This window comes from Fusarium proliferatum, assembly GCF_900067095.1.
Source record: "Fusarium proliferatum ET1 genome assembly, contig: FPRO_scaffold003, whole genome shotgun sequence".
Classification (NCBI taxonomy): Eukaryota; Fungi; Ascomycota; class Sordariomycetes; order Hypocreales; family Nectriaceae; genus Fusarium; species Fusarium proliferatum.
In genome coordinates, this window is record NW_022194792.1 from 2,753,205 (window position 1) to 2,774,014 (window position 20,810).

At 49.5% G+C, this 20,810-nt stretch overlaps 6 protein-coding genes across 6 annotated transcripts; 5 read left to right on the forward strand and 1 right to left on the reverse strand.

The window, feature by feature from the left end:
• Nucleotides 1-328: 328 nt before the first annotated feature.
• On the forward strand, nt 329-2,633 carry FPRO_06138 (uncharacterized protein; the record flags this gene model as incomplete). The annotated part of the gene is made up of 7 exons (XM_031228981.1): nt 329-704; nt 770-869; nt 919-1,082; nt 1,129-1,499; nt 1,552-1,584; nt 1,640-1,770; nt 1,820-2,633. 7 exons carry the CDS (start codon nt 329-331, stop codon nt 2,631-2,633), a joined length of 1,989 nt encoding a protein of 662 aa, XP_031079264.1.
• A 1,524-nt stretch (nt 2,634-4,157) lies between these two features.
• FPRO_06137 (uncharacterized protein) lies at nt 4,158-6,075 on the forward strand (the record flags this gene model as incomplete). The annotated part of the gene is made up of 7 exons (XM_031228982.1): nt 4,158-4,653; nt 4,709-4,754; nt 4,808-4,888; nt 4,938-4,973; nt 5,027-5,092; nt 5,147-5,804; nt 5,863-6,075. 7 exons carry the CDS (start codon nt 4,158-4,160, stop codon nt 6,073-6,075), a joined length of 1,596 nt encoding a protein of 531 aa, XP_031079265.1.
• A 4,401-nt stretch (nt 6,076-10,476) lies between these two features.
• On the forward strand, nt 10,477-11,703 carry FPRO_06136 (uncharacterized protein; the record flags this gene model as incomplete). Its single annotated transcript, XM_031228984.1, has 2 exons — nt 10,477-10,831; nt 10,895-11,703. The coding sequence occupies 2 exons, from the start codon at nt 10,477-10,479 to the stop codon at nt 11,701-11,703; spliced, it is 1,164 nt and encodes a 387-aa protein (XP_031079266.1).
• Nucleotides 11,704-12,326: 623 nt separating this feature from the next.
• Nucleotides 12,327-16,654, forward strand: FPRO_06135 (uncharacterized protein; the record flags this gene model as incomplete). The annotated part of the gene is made up of 2 exons (XM_031228985.1): nt 12,327-12,492; nt 12,543-16,654. The coding sequence occupies 2 exons, from the start codon at nt 12,327-12,329 to the stop codon at nt 16,652-16,654; spliced, it is 4,278 nt and encodes a 1,425-aa protein (XP_031079267.1).
• A 602-nt stretch (nt 16,655-17,256) lies between these two features.
• On the forward strand, nt 17,257-19,749 carry FPRO_06134 (uncharacterized protein; the record flags this gene model as incomplete). Its single annotated transcript, XM_031228986.1, has 1 exon — nt 17,257-19,749. The coding sequence occupies one exon, from the start codon at nt 17,257-17,259 to the stop codon at nt 19,747-19,749; it is 2,493 nt and encodes an 830-aa protein (XP_031079268.1).
• A 449-nt stretch (nt 19,750-20,198) lies between these two features.
• FPRO_06133 (putative VPS55-involved in late endosome to vacuole trafficking) lies at nt 20,199-20,673 on the reverse strand (the record flags this gene model as incomplete). The annotated part of the gene is made up of 2 exons (XM_031228987.1): nt 20,199-20,332; nt 20,418-20,673. 2 exons carry the CDS (start codon nt 20,671-20,673, stop codon nt 20,199-20,201), a joined length of 390 nt encoding a protein of 129 aa, XP_031079269.1.
• Between the last annotated feature and the right edge of the window lie 137 nt (nt 20,674-20,810).

The window sequence follows — 20,810 nt, forward strand, 5'->3', positions numbered from 1 at the left end:
CTCCGTTTTCGGCAGTCAATCGTCATACCAGCTCGGAACCCCCAAACTCTTGGGGTCAATCATCCCACGCGCCATCGAACCCCTCACTGATCAACACGGAAACCCGGCCATGTACATACAGCTTTGTCCCCGCTATCGACGGATAAAAGCAAAAGACAGAGGATAAAGTGCGTGGTCCTGGTGCCGTGGCCCGTACGTGGCATGAGCTGAGGGTAAACAAGCCATGAGCTCAGTTTCAATATATATCTCTTCTTTATCCTTTGCTCTATTTCTGTCACTCGATGAATCTTGGCAGTTAACTTCAAGCTACACCATTCGATAAAACACAATGGCACCTAATCAACCCCTTTGTCTTGGATATAATGGGATACATCCCTTTTCCAAGGTTGAGATTAAGGATCGTGCATCTGTTCAAGACCTCCTTCGCACTGTACTTGACCCTTTAGAGCCATTCTTCTCTCCCCAAAAAGCCCGTGTCAAGTGTCCCGGTGCAACGGCAGTCAGATTCGACCAGACTGCTTCAGAAGTTGAAGGAATATGCCGTCCACTCTGGGGCTTGGCTGCTTTACTGGCAGGCGGTGGTGATTACGAAGGCAAGGAATGGTGGATTCAGGGTATCAAGTCAGGGACTGATCCAGAAAACCCTGAATATTGGGGTTATCCCCAGGACAATGACCAAAGAATGGTTGAGATGTGCCCCCTAGGTAGTACCCCCCCCCCCCCCCCAAATACGAAGTCTCATTATGATGGACAACTGACAATTTGTTAGGCTGGGCGCTGGCTGTTGTCCCCGAGTTTTGGAGCAGCTTTTCTGACAAGGAGAAGAGTAATGTCGAGACATGGCTAGGAAATTCAATCAACGAGAAGAAGTCAGCTCTCAACACTGTACCGATTATTCACTAGCTAATCATCTTGCAGTATGCCCAACACTAATTGGCTATGGTTCCGTGTATTTGCCAACCTAGGACTAAAGAAGAACGGCGGCAAATTCTCCCAGGAAAGACTTGACAGTGACATTGAGCACCTCGAAACGTTTTATCGGGGAGGAGGCTGGTCTAACGATGGACCAGAAGGCATCCATCGTAAGCTTGAGGTCGCAATCTCTTAGCCCTGACTGACACGCGCCAGAAATGGACTATTACTCGTCAAGTTTCGCAATTCAGCTACTCCAGCTACTGTACGCCAAGTTAGCAGGGGAAGAAGACCCAAAGCGGGCAGAAGAATTCAGGAGGCGAGCACAACAGGTCGCTCTGGACTTAATCCATTACTTTGACGATGAAGGCAGAGCCATTCCTTACGGTCGAAGCGTAGGCTACCGTTTTGCCATGGTTTCTTTCTGGGGAGCGCTGGCACATGCCGATGTTGAGTTGCCTGCACCGCTGACTTGGGGCATGGTGAAAGGAGTTGTGTTTCGTCACTTGCGTTGGTGGCAGACCCAAGGTGACATTTGGACATCAAGTGGTACACTGTCGATTGGGTATTCCTACCCAAATATGTATGTAAGTATTGTTGCTCCCTCATTATGCTGTTGGCGACAACTAACGAAATTAGATGGCGGAAAACTACAACAGCCCCGGAAGCCCTGTAAGAGCCACATAGATTGGCAGTTCATGGCAAGTTTGCTAATGAGAACACTTAGTACTGGGCATGCCTAGCATTTATGTGCCTGGCAACACCAGAAGATCACCCTTTCTGGACATCCGACGAGGAGTCAACCAGTGGTGTAATCCCCAAGATGAAAGCTTTGAACCAACCGGGTCATATTATGAGGTAGATATCACCTTATATGTAAATTCATGTGAGACTGACGTTAGTACAGTTACCTTGGCGGCCACTGCATGCTTCTGTCATCAGGACAAGCTTGCAGCTACCCAATGAAAGGAACCCATGCCAAATACGGCGGATTTGCTTACAGCAGTGCATACGGATATTCGGTACCCCCTGGTCTCTTTTCCCTAGAGCAGTATGCACTAGCATCGCAACTCGGGCTCTCGGATGATGGGGGCGAGTACTGGAAGACTCGAAGGCTTTGCGAGTATGCCGGGATCGAAGACCGTGAGGGCACCCCAGTTCTCGTCTCGATTTGGAAGCCTTTCCCAGATGTCAGAATTCGCACCATCTTGATCCCTTCACAAGAAGAAACCCCCAACTGGCATCTTCGAGTTCATCACATCAAGAGTGGTCGTGAGGTCATGACGGCGGATGGCTCCTTTGCTATTTCCAATGTCAACTCAACCAACGGACGATATCTTGGGCCGTACGATGAAACAAAGCACGAAGGAACATATCCCAAAATCATTGGCAATTACGATCTAAAGACACCCGATGGTTGGGCAAGCGGAAAGTCGGGGGCTTTTGCAGTATCGAAAGGCGCTGTCGGCATCAAAGCTTTAGAGCCGGCGGAACCACGTCAGGCTATGCTGGTTAATGCGGATCCGAACTCGAACTTGATCGAGAGCAGGAGCACAATTCCAACTCTGCAACATACTATCAAAGCTGGTGAGTCGGTCTGGTATGTCTCTGCTATATATGCCAAGCCCTCGGGGGTTGGGGTGAACAAAGAAAGTTATCTCGATGGGTGGGCCAAGACTCCTCCCATTCCTGGCTGGCTAGAGAAAGAGATGAATGCTTAACCCCAAAATGCTAGCAAGAGGTAAGCTTGAGTGGAAGGAAATAGATGGAGGACACGGGATTTGAAAGATCCCATCAATCAAATCATCATATTATCTTCTCCTCATCTGAAGTCCTGCTCCCCGCTTCGTCTATGCCGGCTTTGCGGGGAGGGCCTGCAGCTTGTTCCAAATCTTGGCACAGAATGATTTCCGGAGTAGATTGATCAGTCTTGGAAGCTTGGCTGTTGAGGCTGAGGTGATCACATTCGTTCATTTCGACACGATATAACCTTAAAAAGAAAGCTCCGCATTCGCCCATAGCTTAAAAGCCTTAAGTTGACTAGAGGCGAGACTCATGTGCGATCCCCGCCGGGGAGACTCAGTTCCACGTATCAGATCATGAAGACGATCACAACTCTCCCCAACACCCATGTCATCATCAATCGACTTCAGCCGGCGGAGGCCCTAGATGGAGAGCTATCAGTGGAGCTTCTCTCCACAACCCCAGGATTCACGCGGCAGTCTCTGTCACTCCCCCGCATGTTGGCGAGAAATGATCAAAGACGCCCGCATGTGAGTTGTCAAGGGCTCGGTGACATGTTGGATGAATCTATGTACAGTGCCCCCAAAGTTCATCTCGGATTCCTCTCAGCGGCGTCTGGGCATTTCGCAACATTGGGGTACGTTGCTTCTTTCGCGCTTGATAGCGCAGCCACTTTTCGACGACAGGTGAACGTCGATTCGTGGACTTTTTTATCCGCCGAGAGCTTTAGACTAAGCGAACCAATTCATACGCTTATGGATATATGGTTATTCTATGGTCTCCGCTTCAGGCTGGTATACTCACTATGTCGAGCCTCATGGACAGATGGTGTTTTGAGCCTCTGGACGAGCTTCGAGAGGGCCTGTAGGGCTATAACTTGGGCGAGTGCTGGTAATATCAATGCGAAACAGGATATTGACAAGGGTCGTGGTTTCATTCGGACGTGAGTTTGCGTCGTCTGTCTTAGTCTGTGCCTCTAATTTGCACAAAGAGGCGACGCATCAAACCTTCCTCAACAACCCGTGCAATTGACATGGGGAGTTTCTATCTTACACCAATAAGGCCGATGCGCCGATATTGGGGGTGAGAGACGTCTTGATGTGACCCCAGACTTGGCTGTCACTGGTCGTTGGACGATCAGTTTCGGGTGGTGGTGGTCTGGAGTGTCTAGGGGAGCTTGATAGCTCGTGTCGACTACAACACTGGACCGTGAGCTTAGCCGGACGATCATTTAATATCCTGCGATCTCCCCTCAAGATTCTGATTTCCTCTTCAGAGATCACACCACAATCAAGTATTGGTGCCTTTCGACCTTCGAGCTTGCCTTTGAATATATTGACAGCTCCACATCTTGTTTCGACTCTAAATCCGGGGAAACAAGCTTAAATTTAAAGCATACCCTCTATCGTTTCTTAGCCTGGAGCCCACTCCCATCTCAACGATCCTCGGCTATCGCCACTCAAACTACCCCCAACAGTTCGTTGTCTTTCAACACCGCAACCATGGGTCTCGCGGGCATCCTCAAGAAGGTCATTCGCAATGATGCGATGAAGACTGACCCCGAGGAGATTTACAACTGGCGCGTCTTCGCCATCGTCGCCGGCTCATGCTTTGGAGGCATGTTGTTCGGCTGGGACACTGGAGCTATTGGCGGTGTCCTCGCCATGAAGGCCACACAGGAGCGATTCAACTATACTCCTGAGGCCAAAGTCACACTTGACCAGAACATTGTCTCTACCCTCCAGGCTGGTTGCTTCGCTGCTTGTTTCTTCACTTCGTACTTTACCGAGAAGTTTGGTCGACGATGGTGTCTCGTTGGAACCGGCATCGTCACCACTATTGGTGTTATTCTTCAGGCTGCCTCTACTGCTAATGGTTCTCTTCCCCTCATGTATGTTGGTCGTTTTGTTGGTGGTCTGGGTGTCGGAGCTGCTTCGTCCTTGGTACCCCTTTACGTGTCTGAATGTGCACCTCGAGCTATCCGTGGTGGTTTGACCTGTAAGTCCTTTCCCCCCCTTCACAGTCTATGGGGGCTGTTACTAACTCTGTATAGCTTTCTATCAGCTATTCATCGTTACTGGTGTCATGCTTTCGTTCTGGTAAGCTAGAAATATCGATATCGTTCTATGAAGCCAGCCTAACATAACATCAGGGTCAACTATGGTGCTCTCCTCCATCTCAAGGCTCCCACGGTCTACGCTTTGCCCCTAGCTCTCCAGGCTCTTCCTGCCGTGTAAGAATCGACGCTGTGATATCAAAGACTATACACTGACCGGCTCTAGCCTCCTGATCACTTGCATGCTGCTGGCCCCTGAAAGGTAGGACGTGTCGATTCCAGATGAAGAAGGAAATATTCACTAACCATGAAAAGCCCTCGATGGTGTGCGCGCAAGGATGACTGGGAACGTGCCAAGTCTATTCTCATCAACCTTCGCATGTAAGTCAATTTTGAACTGAAATGGACACCATTAAATAACATGGCTTCTTGTAGGCTTCCCGAGGACCACGAGTATGTCCAGGCTGAGCTTCAGGAGATGTCTGCTCAGCTTGAAGCTGAGAAGCGATTGACCGGCGACGCCTCTGCCTCGACTCTCTGGAAGGAACTCGTCACCATTCCCGGCAATCGAAAGCGAGCTATCATCTCTGTTCTGCTCATGATCTGTCAACAAATGACTGGTGTTAACGCCGTCAATTACTACGCCCCTCAGATCTTCCAATCTCTCGGTATGACTGGTACAACGGTCTCACTCTTTGCGACTGGTGTCTACGGTATCGTCAAGGTCTTGGGCTGTGCCGCTTTCCTCATCTTCTGTGCCGACTCTCTCGGTCGACGACGCAGTCTTCTGTGGACCAGTGCTGCTCAGGCTCTTACCATGTACATCATTGGTATCTACGGTCGTGTCGAGCCTCCTGTTGCCGGACAAGGCATCTCTGCTTTTGGATACGTTGCCATTGTGTGCATTTACCTCTGGGCTGCTCTCTTCCAGTTCGGTTGGGGACCTTGCTGCTGGATTCTCGTCTCTGAGATCCCCACTGCCCGTCTTCGAGCTCTGAATGTCGCCATCGGTGCCGCTACTCAGTGGCTGTTCAACTTCATCATTGCCCGAACTGTCCTGACCATGCAAAAGACCATGGGACCTGCCGGCTACGTAAGTATTCGATACAATCATCTTGACGAGTTTGAGATAGCTAATTAAAACTTGACAGGGTATGTTCTTCATGTTCGGCAGTTTCGATCTTCTCATGGGTATCTTTGTCTGGTTCTTCGTTCCCGAGACCAAGGGTCTCAGTCTGGAGCAGATGGACGAGCTCTTTGGTGTTGGCGACCTTCACAGCAAGCTCGATGCCGAGGGTCCTGAAGGCGCCCGCACGCCCAGCATCCGGGAAGAAGTTGCCGACATCAAGAATACCAAGCACTAAGGTTAACGCCAAGGTTTAATGAATCGGTGGACAAAGGGAGATGTGATCAGGGGGTGAAATATAATTCAAGACCAAGTTTGATGAGTTTGGCTGTTCGTTAGGAGTAAAGCGTGAGGATGATAGCAGTCTGCGGGCACTGCACATGTACCAAGATGCAGCGATACCTGAATGAGTTATCACCATCAGAAGGGATATTGCCTGGTTCAAAAGAAACTTCCGGTTAAATGCAACAATCTTACCAAGCTAACTGCGGCACGCACATATTGACTTTCTAAATTATCCGGGAGACTGTCCTCACCTGCTAACGCTTCTACCGACGCGTTGTAAAAGTCCGATTGGCTGTGTTCTTACGAGTTATGCAGAAGATGTTAATTATCACAAATCAAGGAGAAAACACGTTGAATCTCAAAGGGAACCGAGCTGAGCTAGTGACGGACCGCGTTTCAAGATCAAAGTATATCTTCGAGATCGCAACGGTCTGTGTGACGTTGATACCAAACATCCAATATCTCACGTATCACCTATCCTCGTGCAGTGGAATCGACCCGATAGGCCAGCAACAACAGGTCACAGTGAGGTCACTGAGGTGTGCCAAGCTGTGCCTCGGGGGCTTTCCTATGAAGGATGCTTTCCAAGAGTCAGTCATGGGACGCTGATGGTCTGAACATGACTAGGTCTAGGTTACTATGGCAAAGTTAATTTATCCTTGTTTAGAAGGTTATCGAAGTGAAGTGAAGTGAAGTAAAGTGAAGTGAAGTGTTGTGACGGACGACAAGCTCCTTTTCTCGACATGATCATGGTCTAGGACTAAGGAGGGCTCGAGCTCTCTTGGTTCGAAACTCTGCAAGGTCCTGTATGCAAAAGTCCCTGTCGTAGCAAGCGTGGTTAAGGAGTTGATAGTAGTCTGTGTGGGGTTTGTGCTTTGTGATTTGTGTTTCTGTGTGATTTAGATGTCAATCATTATCTGCCAGTGCGAGATCGGACCGAAGAGGATAAACCGTGAGACGTTGCGGACAAGGGTAAATGGGTTATGTTATACTGTATTGTGCTAGTGTATAATGTTTGCGAGATTACCTGTATCCAACATGAGGAAATATCTACATACCTACCTATAAGCGTTACAGTGCTTACAGCGACAATTGACAGCCGACAGGGCACTTGTTAGCAGACTTTTATCAATGCATGCAGTGAGAAATTGATTCTGAGATGAAGCACAAGACCCTGTCTCAAGGAAGCCAACGCCCACTGCCGAGAAGCCAATCAGCACCGTATCCCACCCCTCATGGAAGCTAACCCGGAGGTTCTAGGCCTTCTTGGCACTATCCAACAGCTACGGGGTACAGGGCAGAGGCCACTAACGGCCAAGGCTGACCCTCCTATTCGTGGACGTGACGGTAACTCTTTTCAGGGCCACTGCCGACAGTAGCGTCTCGCTCTACGTTTGTGGTGGTGCCGAATTTTGGTGGGATCGGCAATTTCACGTTTATCAACCAAGGAGGGGAAAGAATTGCCCGACGACGACCCCTTTTGAGGGTCGATTGGGTTGCAAGAGTGAGTTTGTGAGGATCTGGATAAGACGAGTTGAGGGCAGTTTTCTTCTTCTTGCGACGTCGTCATTAAAGGGAAGAAAAAAAAGAGGCTAAGCCCTAGTAGGCCAGATTGACAAGGGTCTACCCATGGTATTGGCTTCTGTCTGAGTTTGAGATGGCGTTTCATCGTTTCATGTGTTTTTTCTTTTTCTTTGAGGGACCATGATTCAAGAGAGAGAGAGAGAGAAAGAGAGAGAGAGAGAGAAAGAGAGAGAGAGAGAAAGAGAGAGAGAGAGAGAAGAGCAAGAGTGAGGCGGCAGAGTTATGCGGCAAGTTATGCGGTTGCTGTGTTGCATGAAATAAGAAATGCTTGGTGATATAGATTCAACGTCTTGTGTCGTGATTTGATGTTCATGCAGTACGAGTAACATCTTGTGTAAGGATAAAACTAGAGATTCTAGTAAGTACCCCAGAGCCAAGACCAGTCCAAAGTCCAAAGTCCAAAGTCCACCTCAGGGCCTGGTATTTGGAATTTGATTTTGACCCTCCAATTCCCTGTCGTTACCTGACTCGTCTGCCGCCTCACACCTCAAAGATTCCTCCCTATCTCAACCCTCAGGCGACAGGGGTCAGAAGCTATTTCTGCCCTATGACAGCGGCAGGCGGATCGGAAACATATGAAACTGGCGTGACTTTGGGTTTTCCTCATGTCTCTTTGAAGCCCACATCAAACAACAAACCCCCATTCCCTCTGCATGTTGGTAGGTACACACGTGCGTACGTACATAAGATGGATGTAAGTGCGTTATGACCAAACATTGTCATCTGTCCGTGTGTCGTCTTCTATGTACGAGACATCAGAGGATACAGACACAAACTGTCACAGTGACGATACGCAACAAATCGTCTCTCTCTAATCGGATGTCTCGGTTGCAGCCTTGTTGATCACCCAAACAGCCAAGAAAGTCAGTCTCGAGGGCAATGCTATGCGATGCAGTCTCTGGACCCACAAGACAGACAAGCATGGACGTTGAAAGTAGGAAGTTTGTTCTGTGACTCTCTGGTATCTATAGAGTCTATTTTGGTGGTTAGTAGGTTAGGTTAGGTTAGGTTCAGTTCAGTTCGGTTTAATGTTACCTCTTTCAAAAGTTGGGCTACCTTAACTCACGCTACGCTACTTTGTACATATCCATGCCATGCCAGGCCAGGCCACTACATTGCATGGATGGTAAATGTTTTGCCCTTGTCGTCAATATGGGGCATTGGATGAGAGGGATGGGCCAAATCACCTCAATCTTTCTTTTCTCTTAGTTTTCTCGTTCCCCCCGCCTGTCTCCAAAAAGAGGAACAAGTACAAGTAATATTCGTCTGTTCTTTTATTAGTTCCTGAGTTCCTATTTCAGTTCTTCGTATTCTCTACATACATACATGTTTCGTTCGTTCGTTCGTTCGTTCGTTGTCTTGGATGTCTTTTGGAAAGTCTCACTTTTACACCAGCCCTACAAGGACGGACCCAACCAACAACAACGGCTTGACTTCCAATCTCAGAACACATCACTGCAATTATATATGCGTTGTTCATTCATGCCCTTGCCTGTGGCCTCAAAACACTAAAGTCACTACTACTATTGCTGCTACTACTTACTCTTACTGCTTATATGAATCCTTCGCGCCCACTGCGACCAACACTCGACAACCCCAAGCTCTTTTGTTCACCAAACTCCACACGAGTGCAGCTTGCGTCGGCAAAAGTGCTGACCGATTTCTTTATCATCCAATCGGCCATATCGCGACCCTAGGTGCATGGTAGCTGCATCTCTTAGGTAGTCTTCAGGTTGATCAAATTTGGTTGGGGTCCGCTCTTTGACTTACACGGGTTAATGGCGGTCGAGAACTGACTCTTGGAGATTCGAAAATCATATCCACTGCATCAACCTTGGATCCTACTATTCGCCAATGTTGAGGTTTTAGGTTATACGGCTTCTGGGCGTTTTCCTAAGAAGCTACCTTACCTATTCGCCTGAAAGGTTCTGGTTCATGTCCAGAAGAAGAAGGACTATCACGACTTGAGAGAGGATAGAGACATTGACAAACAGAGCCAACATTACTTTTGTCTTATCGCAAAACCAATCATTCATCCATTCATTTTATTATTATATCAGTCAATTTGACTGACTTATATACGATAACCATGCTGGGGCCACAACGGCCAACACCAACGCGCGGCGCTCACGACATGGCATTTACCATTACCCCACGACACAACAGTCACTCAATACCGAACCCCTCCTTTCGTAAGTCCCCAGATTTTTTTGCTCGGTCATTTACGCTGTTTATTAGCTACCTTATCGATTTTTATTTATTTTACTTTGTCTTTTGACTTTAGCTTTTCCATCCCTGGCATTCAGCTCCTTCGGCGTATTCCTCTTTCGTCTTGTTTTCCTCTCATATAAAGTGGCCATTAATCTCTTTAGCTTCTGGTCTTTTCTGTTTCTGTCTTGTAATTTTCGAGCCCGTCAAGGACCAGGCATTCAAAGTTGCATGTTTTGGTTCAATACGCTCTCCCATTGATCTCCATCCCCAATGATGTAATTTGTTCAAGGGAAGCTCAGCTAAAGCTCTACCTTACCTTACCTTACCTTACGACTCCACACTTTTCTGCTTCTCCCGCATTTCACTCTATTTCCATACCTTGGCATAGTCCATCAATTGCGACCAATTCCTCTTGCTGAGGTTGGCAACTTATTTTTGGAGATTGTGCCTCTGGGTTACATAATCAAAGACATTGAAAAGAGCCAGGAAAAAGCCATAATTGCCACTGACTGCTCGGGGCGCAACCAAAACACTATCAAATCATGTACAAGCCATTATAATGGCCGACGCTGACTCCAACCCTTCTACAGCCACGCACAATTCGCCGCGGACATGGCTCCTCACTTCAGCTCTCTCCCCCCTGTCCGTCCGACTCATCCGGTTACTGCTATCACATGGCGACTACGTTGTCGCATGTTTGCCGCCCTATGAGATCGATCATGAGGACCGCAGTGCTGAGTTTCGCGAGCTCGTGAATGAGTGCAAGAGCTCTAGAAAGGATCGTGAGGGGTGGAAGGACCGTATACGCGGTATCCGATGCGATGGGGCTGCCATGGGAAGCTGTGGAGCTGCTGTCGCCGAAGCTGTGCAGGTCTTTGGGCGGATCGATATCCTACTATGCTGTAAATCCGATGGTATGTTGGGGGCTGCCCCTTGGATTCAAGGTGACGCATTTTACTGACTCCATCACTCTTAAGCTGTCGTGGGAACCGTAGAGGAGCTATCGACAACTCCGTTCACCCAAAATCTCGTTCGCGACCAGTTCGAGTCCGTCTTCTTCTCCCAGGTCAACTTTATAAGAGCTGCTCTCCCTCAGCTACGGTCTCAACACACAGGACATATCATTGTTCTAACCAGTACCGGGGGGCACATTGGCACACCAGGCATGTCGATATATACAGCTGCGACATGGGCTCTAGAAGGGTTCTGCGACTCACTTGCGTACGAGATTGCACCCTTCAACATCAAAGTTACCGTTGTACAGCCAAACAAGGAGATTCTTTCCTTGACTAATCGTCTCACCTTTGCTCCTCAAATGGCTGCATATGACCAATATTCAGAAACAGCTCCCAGCATTCGCGACATTCTCGCCAACGTTCTCAATACTCATCCGGATACAGCTCTGCCATACCCCTCGTCACCAGCTGACTACGGACCTTCACCTATGTCCCCCGCCAGTACTTCCCTCGAACCAGATGCAGCGCCTGGTGAGATTTTACATCGCTACCCCAAGTTACCGCCTGGCGCAGCAGATAAACTGGTCATGGAGACCGTTCATGCTCTTTCAGCGATCGGAGGACATGAAAACCCTCCAGCACGACACATTGTCGGCCACGAAGCTGCTGTCGCGGTAAAGGAGAAGCTCAAAACTGTTACGGAAGAGCTTGAAGATTTCGTAGAAGCGAGTTTGTCTGTTGATACCTTTGAGAGTGAGCTGCAAGCCGAGGCAAGGGAGAGAAAGCCGTCAGATCAAAGTCCCCAAGGACCGCCATCATCAGTTGGTTGAGTATGATGACGTAAATCTCGAACAGCTGTTCATTTGGACAGTAATAAGCATTTATATGTTAGTTGTATTTCGGCAAAAGTTGGATATGGGTGATTGAGGCCAACATCGCGATACCCCAGGAGTATAGGAGATTCTTAGTGGGCTAAGCTTTTGAGATAGCACAGGGTTTCAGTGCTGACCATGGAAGAATTGACAACCATTTTGGAACATTCTCAGCAGCCATAAAACAGTAACAATGAGTGAAGTGTTGACGTGGACTTGAAGTGACTGGTATGCTCTGCATTATTGTCATCGGCTCGCAAAAAGTCGACTCCGGTTCTCGAGGCTCCACCTGATCCGGCCACCCATGTAAGGGTACGCTACCTCATAACTACAGCAGCTCCTAGCCGCATGCGACAGGTGTACGATACCAAGCTCAAGATCCGGCGATTAAAGGCGGCATTCAGCTTTGACTAGAAGCTCAGCTCAACAACTCAAAGAGGCGACGCTGACACAACAATGCGATTGTAATCAACATCACCTTATACCAAACGAAGAACCCTGCGACGCCCCCAAGGACGTCACCGACTAAACACTAACCACGTTGCGCTGGCGGACATGTTGAGAAAACACCAGATGCTAGGATGAGCTTGGATCCTTTAGCCCCCGTCGCTCCTGCGAGGGTGAAGACACTTCTTTTACCTCTGGGGCAGATCAAAGCAGACCGATTCGCCTCCTTCGTCGAGCGACTCAACAAGGAACATGTTGTCCACCTCCGCGACATCAGCGCTGATGGCCGCCCTAATAGGAGTAAGGGATGCTCTCAACTGCTCAATATGGCGCTGACATAGCTTGCGCAGATATGTTCTCGCCTCTGGCATACCCAGACGGTGCCATAATATACAATCTCGTTACTCACGTTCCTCCCCCCTCCCACCTCGCCCTCACACCCTTCGACTTATACCGAGAACCCCTTGCTATAATAGCTCTGGCAGATGGCACCGAGCTGCACCAAAAGAGCTTCAACAAGCGACAGTCTATAAACGGCACAGGCCCGACGACGACTGAGAAGAATATTAGAGCTTTATACCAGGAGCTAGAAGACCTGCGCGACATGTACCCCAAGGCTCTGGTACACCAAGTCTTGCTGTTCGATTATGCCAACCCTCACGATACCGAAATTCCAATGCCTGAGGGTCTTGTCGATATTCCTCCTCTCGAGAACTGCACTGTTACTACACTAAGGACTGTTATGTGCGACATCTCTTCGCTTCTCCTAGCTGAGATGACAACGCTGGCCAAGTCCTTCGAGGCCATGACCAACATCGAGTCCCCTGTGCCTTATTCGTCCACTTTAAAGCATACTAATGGTGGTTCGTGGGGTGGCGAAGGAGGGTTGAATGGGCTCCTTAGGAGAGGGTCGAGTATCTCTTCGCGACATTCCGTGCGCTCTAACTCAGCTGGCGGTATCATGGACAAGACACAGGCCCGCATGTCTATGCCAGCCAACGCCCGCCCAGGACTTCATTCGAGCAGCTCAACACCAGGGTTATCGTCAACACCTCCAAAGAGCAGCTTATCGAATCCACCCATCACTACGGATAGTCAGAGCCCGCCAGCTAGTGACCGGTCAACACCAGATCCACAACCTGCGCCGCAAGAAACTACAGAGAGCTCTCGGTCAGCTAGTCGCGATAGGATATCAACGCAGGGCTTTGGTTCGGGTGGTGTGAATGATCGTTGGAGGCTGAGAACCAAAGGCCGAGCTGCGGTTGTCGTTGGTTCCATGTTTCTTCAGGCTGGACGATGGACGGATTCGATTAAGGAGCTTAGCGATGGTGCTATGGCTGCGCGATCTGTGAATGATCATCTGTGGCATGGGAAAGCATTGGAACTGATCTTGGTTAACCTGTTCCTCCTTGGCTGGTCCAACATCGAGTTCCATGTGCCTACAGTGCTGATCCAATTCCCGGATAAGCCAGCGCACAAGCAAACGCCAGACCCGACTCCTGAAGACCCCGATCAACCAAAGCATCTTAGAAATCTCCAATGGCTGCTACCGGAGCTTCTGGAACGTATAATAGCATTGTACTCCAGAGTATCATCGGACAGCCTGCCCCCATTACCTATGTCTGAGGCCTTCATTCGATTTTCCAAGATATACTCCGCTCTTCACCTATGTAATGGGTACCTAAACCGAGAATCTCTAGCCATGATTGCTACAGGGATTGTCCCCGAGCAGCCATACGTAGCACCTCCACGGTTTGGTGTAACACCCTCCAGACAACAAATCGGAGCGATGCTCTTCAAGGCATTCCCTGCGGGCGCTTCAGAACTCCTTACAACTGTGGACCGAGCGTCAGTTCTGAGCGGCATAGCAACTGTTCTAGGACCCTTGGGACTTCACCGAAAGAAGGCCATGGTGATTCGGGAGCTAGTATCTGTCCTTATCGGTGGTCTCGTCGAGGCGCGAACTCGAGGTGCTGCAGACATGGGTATCCATCCTGCTGCCGGACTGATGTCGTTGACCTCAGGAGGAGGTGGATCAAGCAGTGGCTCCATGGCTCTAGAGATTGGAGAATGTGACGTTGAACAGGGCATAGAAGCTCTGATGACCCTTCTCTGCAAGTCGTATGGCATTGTTGGGTTCGATTTGACCAGAAAGGCGGGCGCTAAGAACAACGAGGATGTTGACGACTCGGACGAAGCTGTGATTGCTAGGATACGCGGCCAGTCTGCGGCGCGCTTCTTCGGGTTTCCGGATGTCAAGCTTAATATTCTGAGGGCTTGCATCAACTTCTCTGAAGCACTTCCGGATTTCGATGGTGTTTTACGATTCTCGAGTGATCTGTTGCGAACAGCCGGTTCCGGTGTTGCTCCAGGACCTCGGAGAGAGGATGCTTCACCTATGATCACCCGAGACGAGCAAGTTCGATTAGCTACTGGCATATCGAGGACCGCCAATCTTGTGCAGAGGCTAGGCTACAACGACATAGCAGCTGAGTACTGGGATGAATTCTTTGTACGAGGTATCAAGCTTGAGCCCTCACTCAATAGCAAAACGCCAGTAGCTCATTCCAAGAGCATCCTTCCTGGTGCTACTGCTACCCGTGCATCTCAAGACCTTGACCCTTTTATCTATAACCCATTCCTGAAGAAACCAGACGAGATGGTTAACCAGACACTCGTGGCTGATGAATACGCTACGTTCAAGATCACACTACAGAACCCCTATGATATTGAAGTGGATGTTGAATTCGTTCACTTAGCTACCGAGGGCGTGCAGTTTGACGCTGTCAAGGAGGCGACTGTTGTCGGGCCATACCGAACACAGGTGATCCGATTAAGGGGAAGGGCAAAGGAAGCAGGAACTGTCAAGGTCACAGGTGCTATTATCAAGGTCCGAGGATGCCGTGAGCGGCGATTCCCTGTTTTCTCCATGCCTTGGACGCCAAAGCAGGAAGTCAAGGTTAAGGCCAAGGGTTTGGCTGCACTCGAGGAAGCGGTCACAGATGTTAAGCCGTTTGCTCCAAAGCTCGAGGCTGAAAGTTTGAGACTCACTGCTATTCAAGCACAACCACTGGTAATTGTCAAGTCCACAACTCTTGCACAGTCCTCCATCATGATCCTGGAAGGTGAGAGGCAGGTGTTTTCAGTGACGTTGCAGAATCTTGCATCGACGCCAGTGGACTTTATGCTTTTCTCCTTCAAGGACTCTACACAGGAACCGCTCCAGACTGCGATCAACAACCGAGATGCGACACCCTCTGAGCTCTACGAGTATGAGCTTGCGCTGATGAAGAAGCAGGCGCTGCGACTTCCCAACAGCCAGCAGACTCGTCATATTGCACCTAACGGAGAGGCCACCTTCGACTTTGAGATTCTTGGTAAGCCCGGACTCACAGGGGCTACGATCCAGGTCGACTACACTCATCTGGGGTGCCCGCAAGAAGAGATGCCTGATCAATTCTACACACGACAGGTTTCTCTAGATCTTACAGTGACGGTGAATGCTAGTGTCGAGCTTGCTCGAATCGATGCACTCCCCGTGCATGGAGAGATTCCTCAACCCTTGTGGGATCGCCTGGGTAGTTCCTTTACTGCCAAACCTGATGAGTACTGTCTCTTGTCTGTGGATCTTCGCAACGCCTGGCCCAGCCAGATGGTGGTGCAACTGGAGAGTAATGATGGAATTTCTGTGCAGGAGGATATTTTGCCTGGAAATACGAGCCGTGTCATTCTTCCAGTCAAACGGGTGTATCTGGAGGATCCCCATGCCACAATACCAACCCTGAACCCCTCCCGAAACCGACAATTCGTGGTTAGCGCCAGCAAGATTTCACCTGAAATGGAGCGAGCGAACCGAGAAGGGTTCTGGTATAGGGAAAGGGTTCTCAGCTGTCTCAGAGCAACATGGAAGACGACATCACTACCTAAGAGGAGTGGCTCGATCGATCTGAGAAGCATACGGCTGACCTCGAGAATGATCGAAGCAATCAAGGTTGACGAGGTTGACATTGATATCTCGGTCGAAGATAAGGATGGCAATACAGCTGAAAAGGATGTAGCATACGTCGATGAGTTTATGCAACTTAGGGTACGCCTCACGAACCGGACAGCTCAGAAGATCCATCCCCTTGTCAGAATTCTTCCTGCACTTCGCCATCGGCCTGCAAATGTTGGGCTGGAGTTTACACGGAAGCTTGCTTGGAACGGTACTCTACAGCAGCTCATTCCTGTGCTAGAGGGACACGGAAGTGCTGAGATTTCAGTAGGCATGACAGTGCTATGCCGTGGAGAGTTTGAAATTTCAGCTTCAGTAGAAGAGGTGCAGGTTTGGGATGAGCCTAGAAGTGAAACCACAAGAGCGAGATCTGAGTCTCAAACGATGATGGACGCGGCTCTCGGAGTCAAGGAGAGAAGGATCTGGCATGCGAGACAACCTTGTCTATTGATGACGAGAGATCGCTAGTTGAGAGAGAATATGAGGAGGGACTTTGATGGTGATGGGGATCTATGGCTTTTGTACATTGGCCTCGATTAAATAATGGAGATTTGTACTACGACGCGATGTAGACATTTAGTGAATAGCAAAGAGAGCGGTCAACGACCTTTGATACTATGAAGAAGTCCCTGTAAAAGAGTCTGTTTATTTATCTTGACATGCTTTGAAGTAGATGACTACCCTGCAGTAGCGCCTAGAAGTGAGTACCCTTCCATGCATCCGATTCATTGTCGCCACTTTTTAGTCTTGTATCGAGACATTGAATAACGAGAACATGCCACAAATTTCACGTCAGCGACTTAAACTTTGATGTACTCTTTACTCTCTGACTGTCCGATCACCTGATAATCAGCGTCCGCGTGTGCCGTGCAGTGTGGCTTTATAAGTTGACTCAACGGCGTCATATCCCGAGTCAGCTCCGGCTTGTAGCGGCAAAGATTTTGGATTTTTATATCGGACGCCGAAGACCAAGCTTATCGGAACTTGTTCTCATCTACTGACCTAGGCTTCAATCTGGACCATTCTCCCTCAACCAGACTCTCCTAATACGTTTGAGATAATTCTGGACTATGACTACAGGCTCAGAGCCCTCGGTTGGGGCGCCGAAGCGGATTCTTTTTATTGATGCCTTTGATTCGTTTACATTCAATATCGTCTCACTGCTCCGTCAAATTCTCGGCGCTGATATCTTCGTCATAAGAATCGACCTCTCAGTGGTTGATAGAGTCAGCGACGATGATACACCCGCAAAATGGACAGAGCAAGAGTTTATCGATAATCTTGCTCAATTCGACGCCGTAGTTTGCGGGCCGGGCCCTGGATCACCGCTTAATCCAGAAGACGTTGGGGCGTTCAATCTTCTTTGGGATCTCCCTGAGCATCTTCAACTGCCAGTTTTGGGCATTTGTCTTGGATTTCAGAGTTTGCTTGCTGCGCATGGTGGGTCAGTGAGAAGACTCAAGAGGGGTCTTCACGGGATGGTGAGGGAGATTGAGCATCGAGGAGAAGACATGTTCTGCGGAGTGCCTCCCTTCAAGGCTACTCTATATCACAGTCTCTGTGTTGATATTGGCCAATACAGCGATGACTGGACAGAAGAGAACCGGTGGCGGCCGACTTCGGAGTTTTCACCACTGGCATGGGCAACAGAGTTTAGAGATGATGGGCGAAGAGAACAGATCCTCCAAGGTGTGAGACACAACAAGAAGCCATTCTGGGGCCTTCAGTACCACCCTGAGTCTGTCTGCACGGAGAAGAATGCCCAGGGAGTCCTCATCAACTGGTTCCAAGCCGCGCTGCAATGGAACAAATATCATGGACGACGAGTACAGGGACCTTTGCTAGAGATTCAGACTCTTTCGCCACCAAATCACCTGGAGTCTGCAGCTGCGCATAAGGAACACCTGGGCGATTTGTGGTTGAATTTAAACTCCCCTGAAACTTCGCTGAGAGACTTTGCAAATGGGTCTGAATACACACATCGCAAAATCACCTTGCCTCAGGGGGCTGGCGTGCCAGAACTCGTCGAGATGCTGGGGTTGGCAAAGGGAGAAAACATTATCCTTGACTCGTCGAGTTCTAAGAACGGAGATGCGCTAGCATTGAACAGCATCATAGCTCTCGAAGTTGACAATACGCTGCGGTTCGAGTACAACGTATGCGATGACTATGTTACGGCACGGCTCCCGAGTACAGACGGAAAGGATAAAACCGAGATGATAAGCCTCAAAGACGGCAAAGTCACCGTATGGGAGGTTATATCGGACTTCTGGGAGGCGCGAAGCCATCCTCCTGGATCTGACCGTTCAACTTCAGCTTTCAAGGGCGGTTTCATGGGATTCATCACCTATGAGATGGGACTACATGGCCTCGAGAAGAAGATGGTCCCGGAAGATCGAGGCCACAAGAGACCGGACATTTGTCTAGCCTGGGTAACGAAGAGCATTGTTCTTGACCACAGAGCTGGCGTTGCATTTGTTCAAAATCTGAAGGCTCGAGGATCAAACGATGCATGGCTTGATAAGATAATGGAAAGAATTCAACAGTCCGACTATTGGAATGCGACCAAGATGAGAAACGGAGTCAATGGGCATGTCATCGAAAACCGTGCCCAGGACAAGGAAATCAATATCACAACACCACAGCCAGACAGGTATGAAGAGCAAGTTCGTGTTTGCCAGGATTTCATTGCAGCGGGTGAGTCTTACGAACTTTGTCTCACATCGCAAACGACCATGGCAAGGCCTTGTTCAAGAAACAACGGGAGAAACCCATGGGCCATATATCAGACCTTGAGAAAGCGACAGCCGGCTCCTTTTGGGTCTTTCATCAGTCTTGGTGGCGCCACGATGTTGAGTTGCTCTCCTGAGCGTTTCCTTCGATACGACAGCAACGGACTATGCTCAATGAGGCCCATGAAGGGAACAGTTCGCAAGTCAGAGGCTGTGTCAACTCTCGCGCAGGCTGAGAAGATCCTTCATGTGCCAAAGGAAGTGGCTGAGAACCTCATGATTGTCGATCTGGTTCGCCATGATCTACATGGTGTCTGTGGCGTTGGCCATGTCACAGTTCCTGACCTCATGAAGGTAGAGGAATATGCCACGGTCTTCCAGATGATCACTGTGGTCAACGGACAACTCCCAGGCCGCAACGGAAATAAGCCTCATGGCGCTCGCCGAAGCAGCTTTGACTCTCACTGCCCTTATACCGGGTTGGATGCCCTTGCCGCGGCTTTACCTCCTGGAAGCATGACAGGGGCGCCAAAAAAGCGCAGCTGCGAGCTTCTACAGATCATTGAGGGCAAACATGAGCGAAGTCTCTACTCTGGTGTTGTAGGATATATGGATGTCGCAGGTGCAGGAGACTGGAGTGTCACAATCCGAACCATGTTTAGATGGGACGATGAGACGGCTCCAGCTGAAGAGGGCGAGACAGAGCCCAGAGAAGTTTGGAGAATTGGAGCTGGAGGTGCGGTAACAATCCTGAGTACCCCTGAAGGTGAAAGGGATGAGATGTTTACCAAACTTGCCGGTCCTATGGGTGTATTCAGAGACGCGGCATAACTTGGATCTCAACCAAGAGGCTAGATTGGATTAGATGGATGGGCAGGCGCAGCATTTGACTTTGGACATGATACCTCAACGTACACATCGTCGGAGTTTTTGGTTTGGAATTCAACAACATAGACGGATGGGATAGGACCGAAACATCGGGAACATAGCAGAAGATGATACGATATATTCCTCGTAAACAAGGATACCTTTGACGACCGACTATAACCTCCCTTTGCCGTCCTGAAGCCCAAGGATTCCCCTTGCGAATAGCCGAGACTGACGTGAAGACCCCGCTGAATGCCCATGTGACTCCTTTGTCCTCTGTGATCATACACGCGTTATACAGGCTTTATACTAGCGATTATCCTCCTCTTCCTGAAACGCAACATTCTGTATCCATCTTTGGCTCGGTAACTCCGAGTGTTTCTGGTTTATGTGACTCCGTATTGCGCGCGCATTTAGAAATCTTGCTCCTCGTGGAAAAACATGCCGAAGCTGACAATGGTTCCGTAGATCAATAGACCGCCGATTATGGACATAACCATGGCTTGCACCTCGATGAGACCAGAGTGAGCGAGAACGACAGGGAGAGCTATGTAACAGTCAGCCACGTGAGTTCCAGCATGGTAATCATTCCATTAGCATCAGCAGCGTTGCGCCGGCGGAGCAGGACTTACCAATTCCCATAACAACAAAGAAACCTGTAAAGAAGCGTCCCAAGTCTAGAACCGCAGCGCCAGAGCTCTCCACGAAGTCATCAGGGTTGGCGCAGTGTCCGCAGATCCAGTTGGGAATAGGCGCAATGACATAGGTAGCGACGACGAGGAGAGGATAATACACCTTCCACAGAGCGCAGGAGAGAATAACGAGGAGGAATCCAACGGCGAGGACGAAGGAGAGGGCGATGATGGTCTTGAGGCCGGCGGTCGGCATCTTGGGCGATGGTGTTTATGGAGCTGGAGAGGACGAGTTATGCGGCGATGTCGGCGACGTAAGCTCCCCGTGGGGAGATGAAGGAAATTTGATCGGGTATAGAAGAAATATCGAGTCGTAAGTGGCGAAGCGACTGG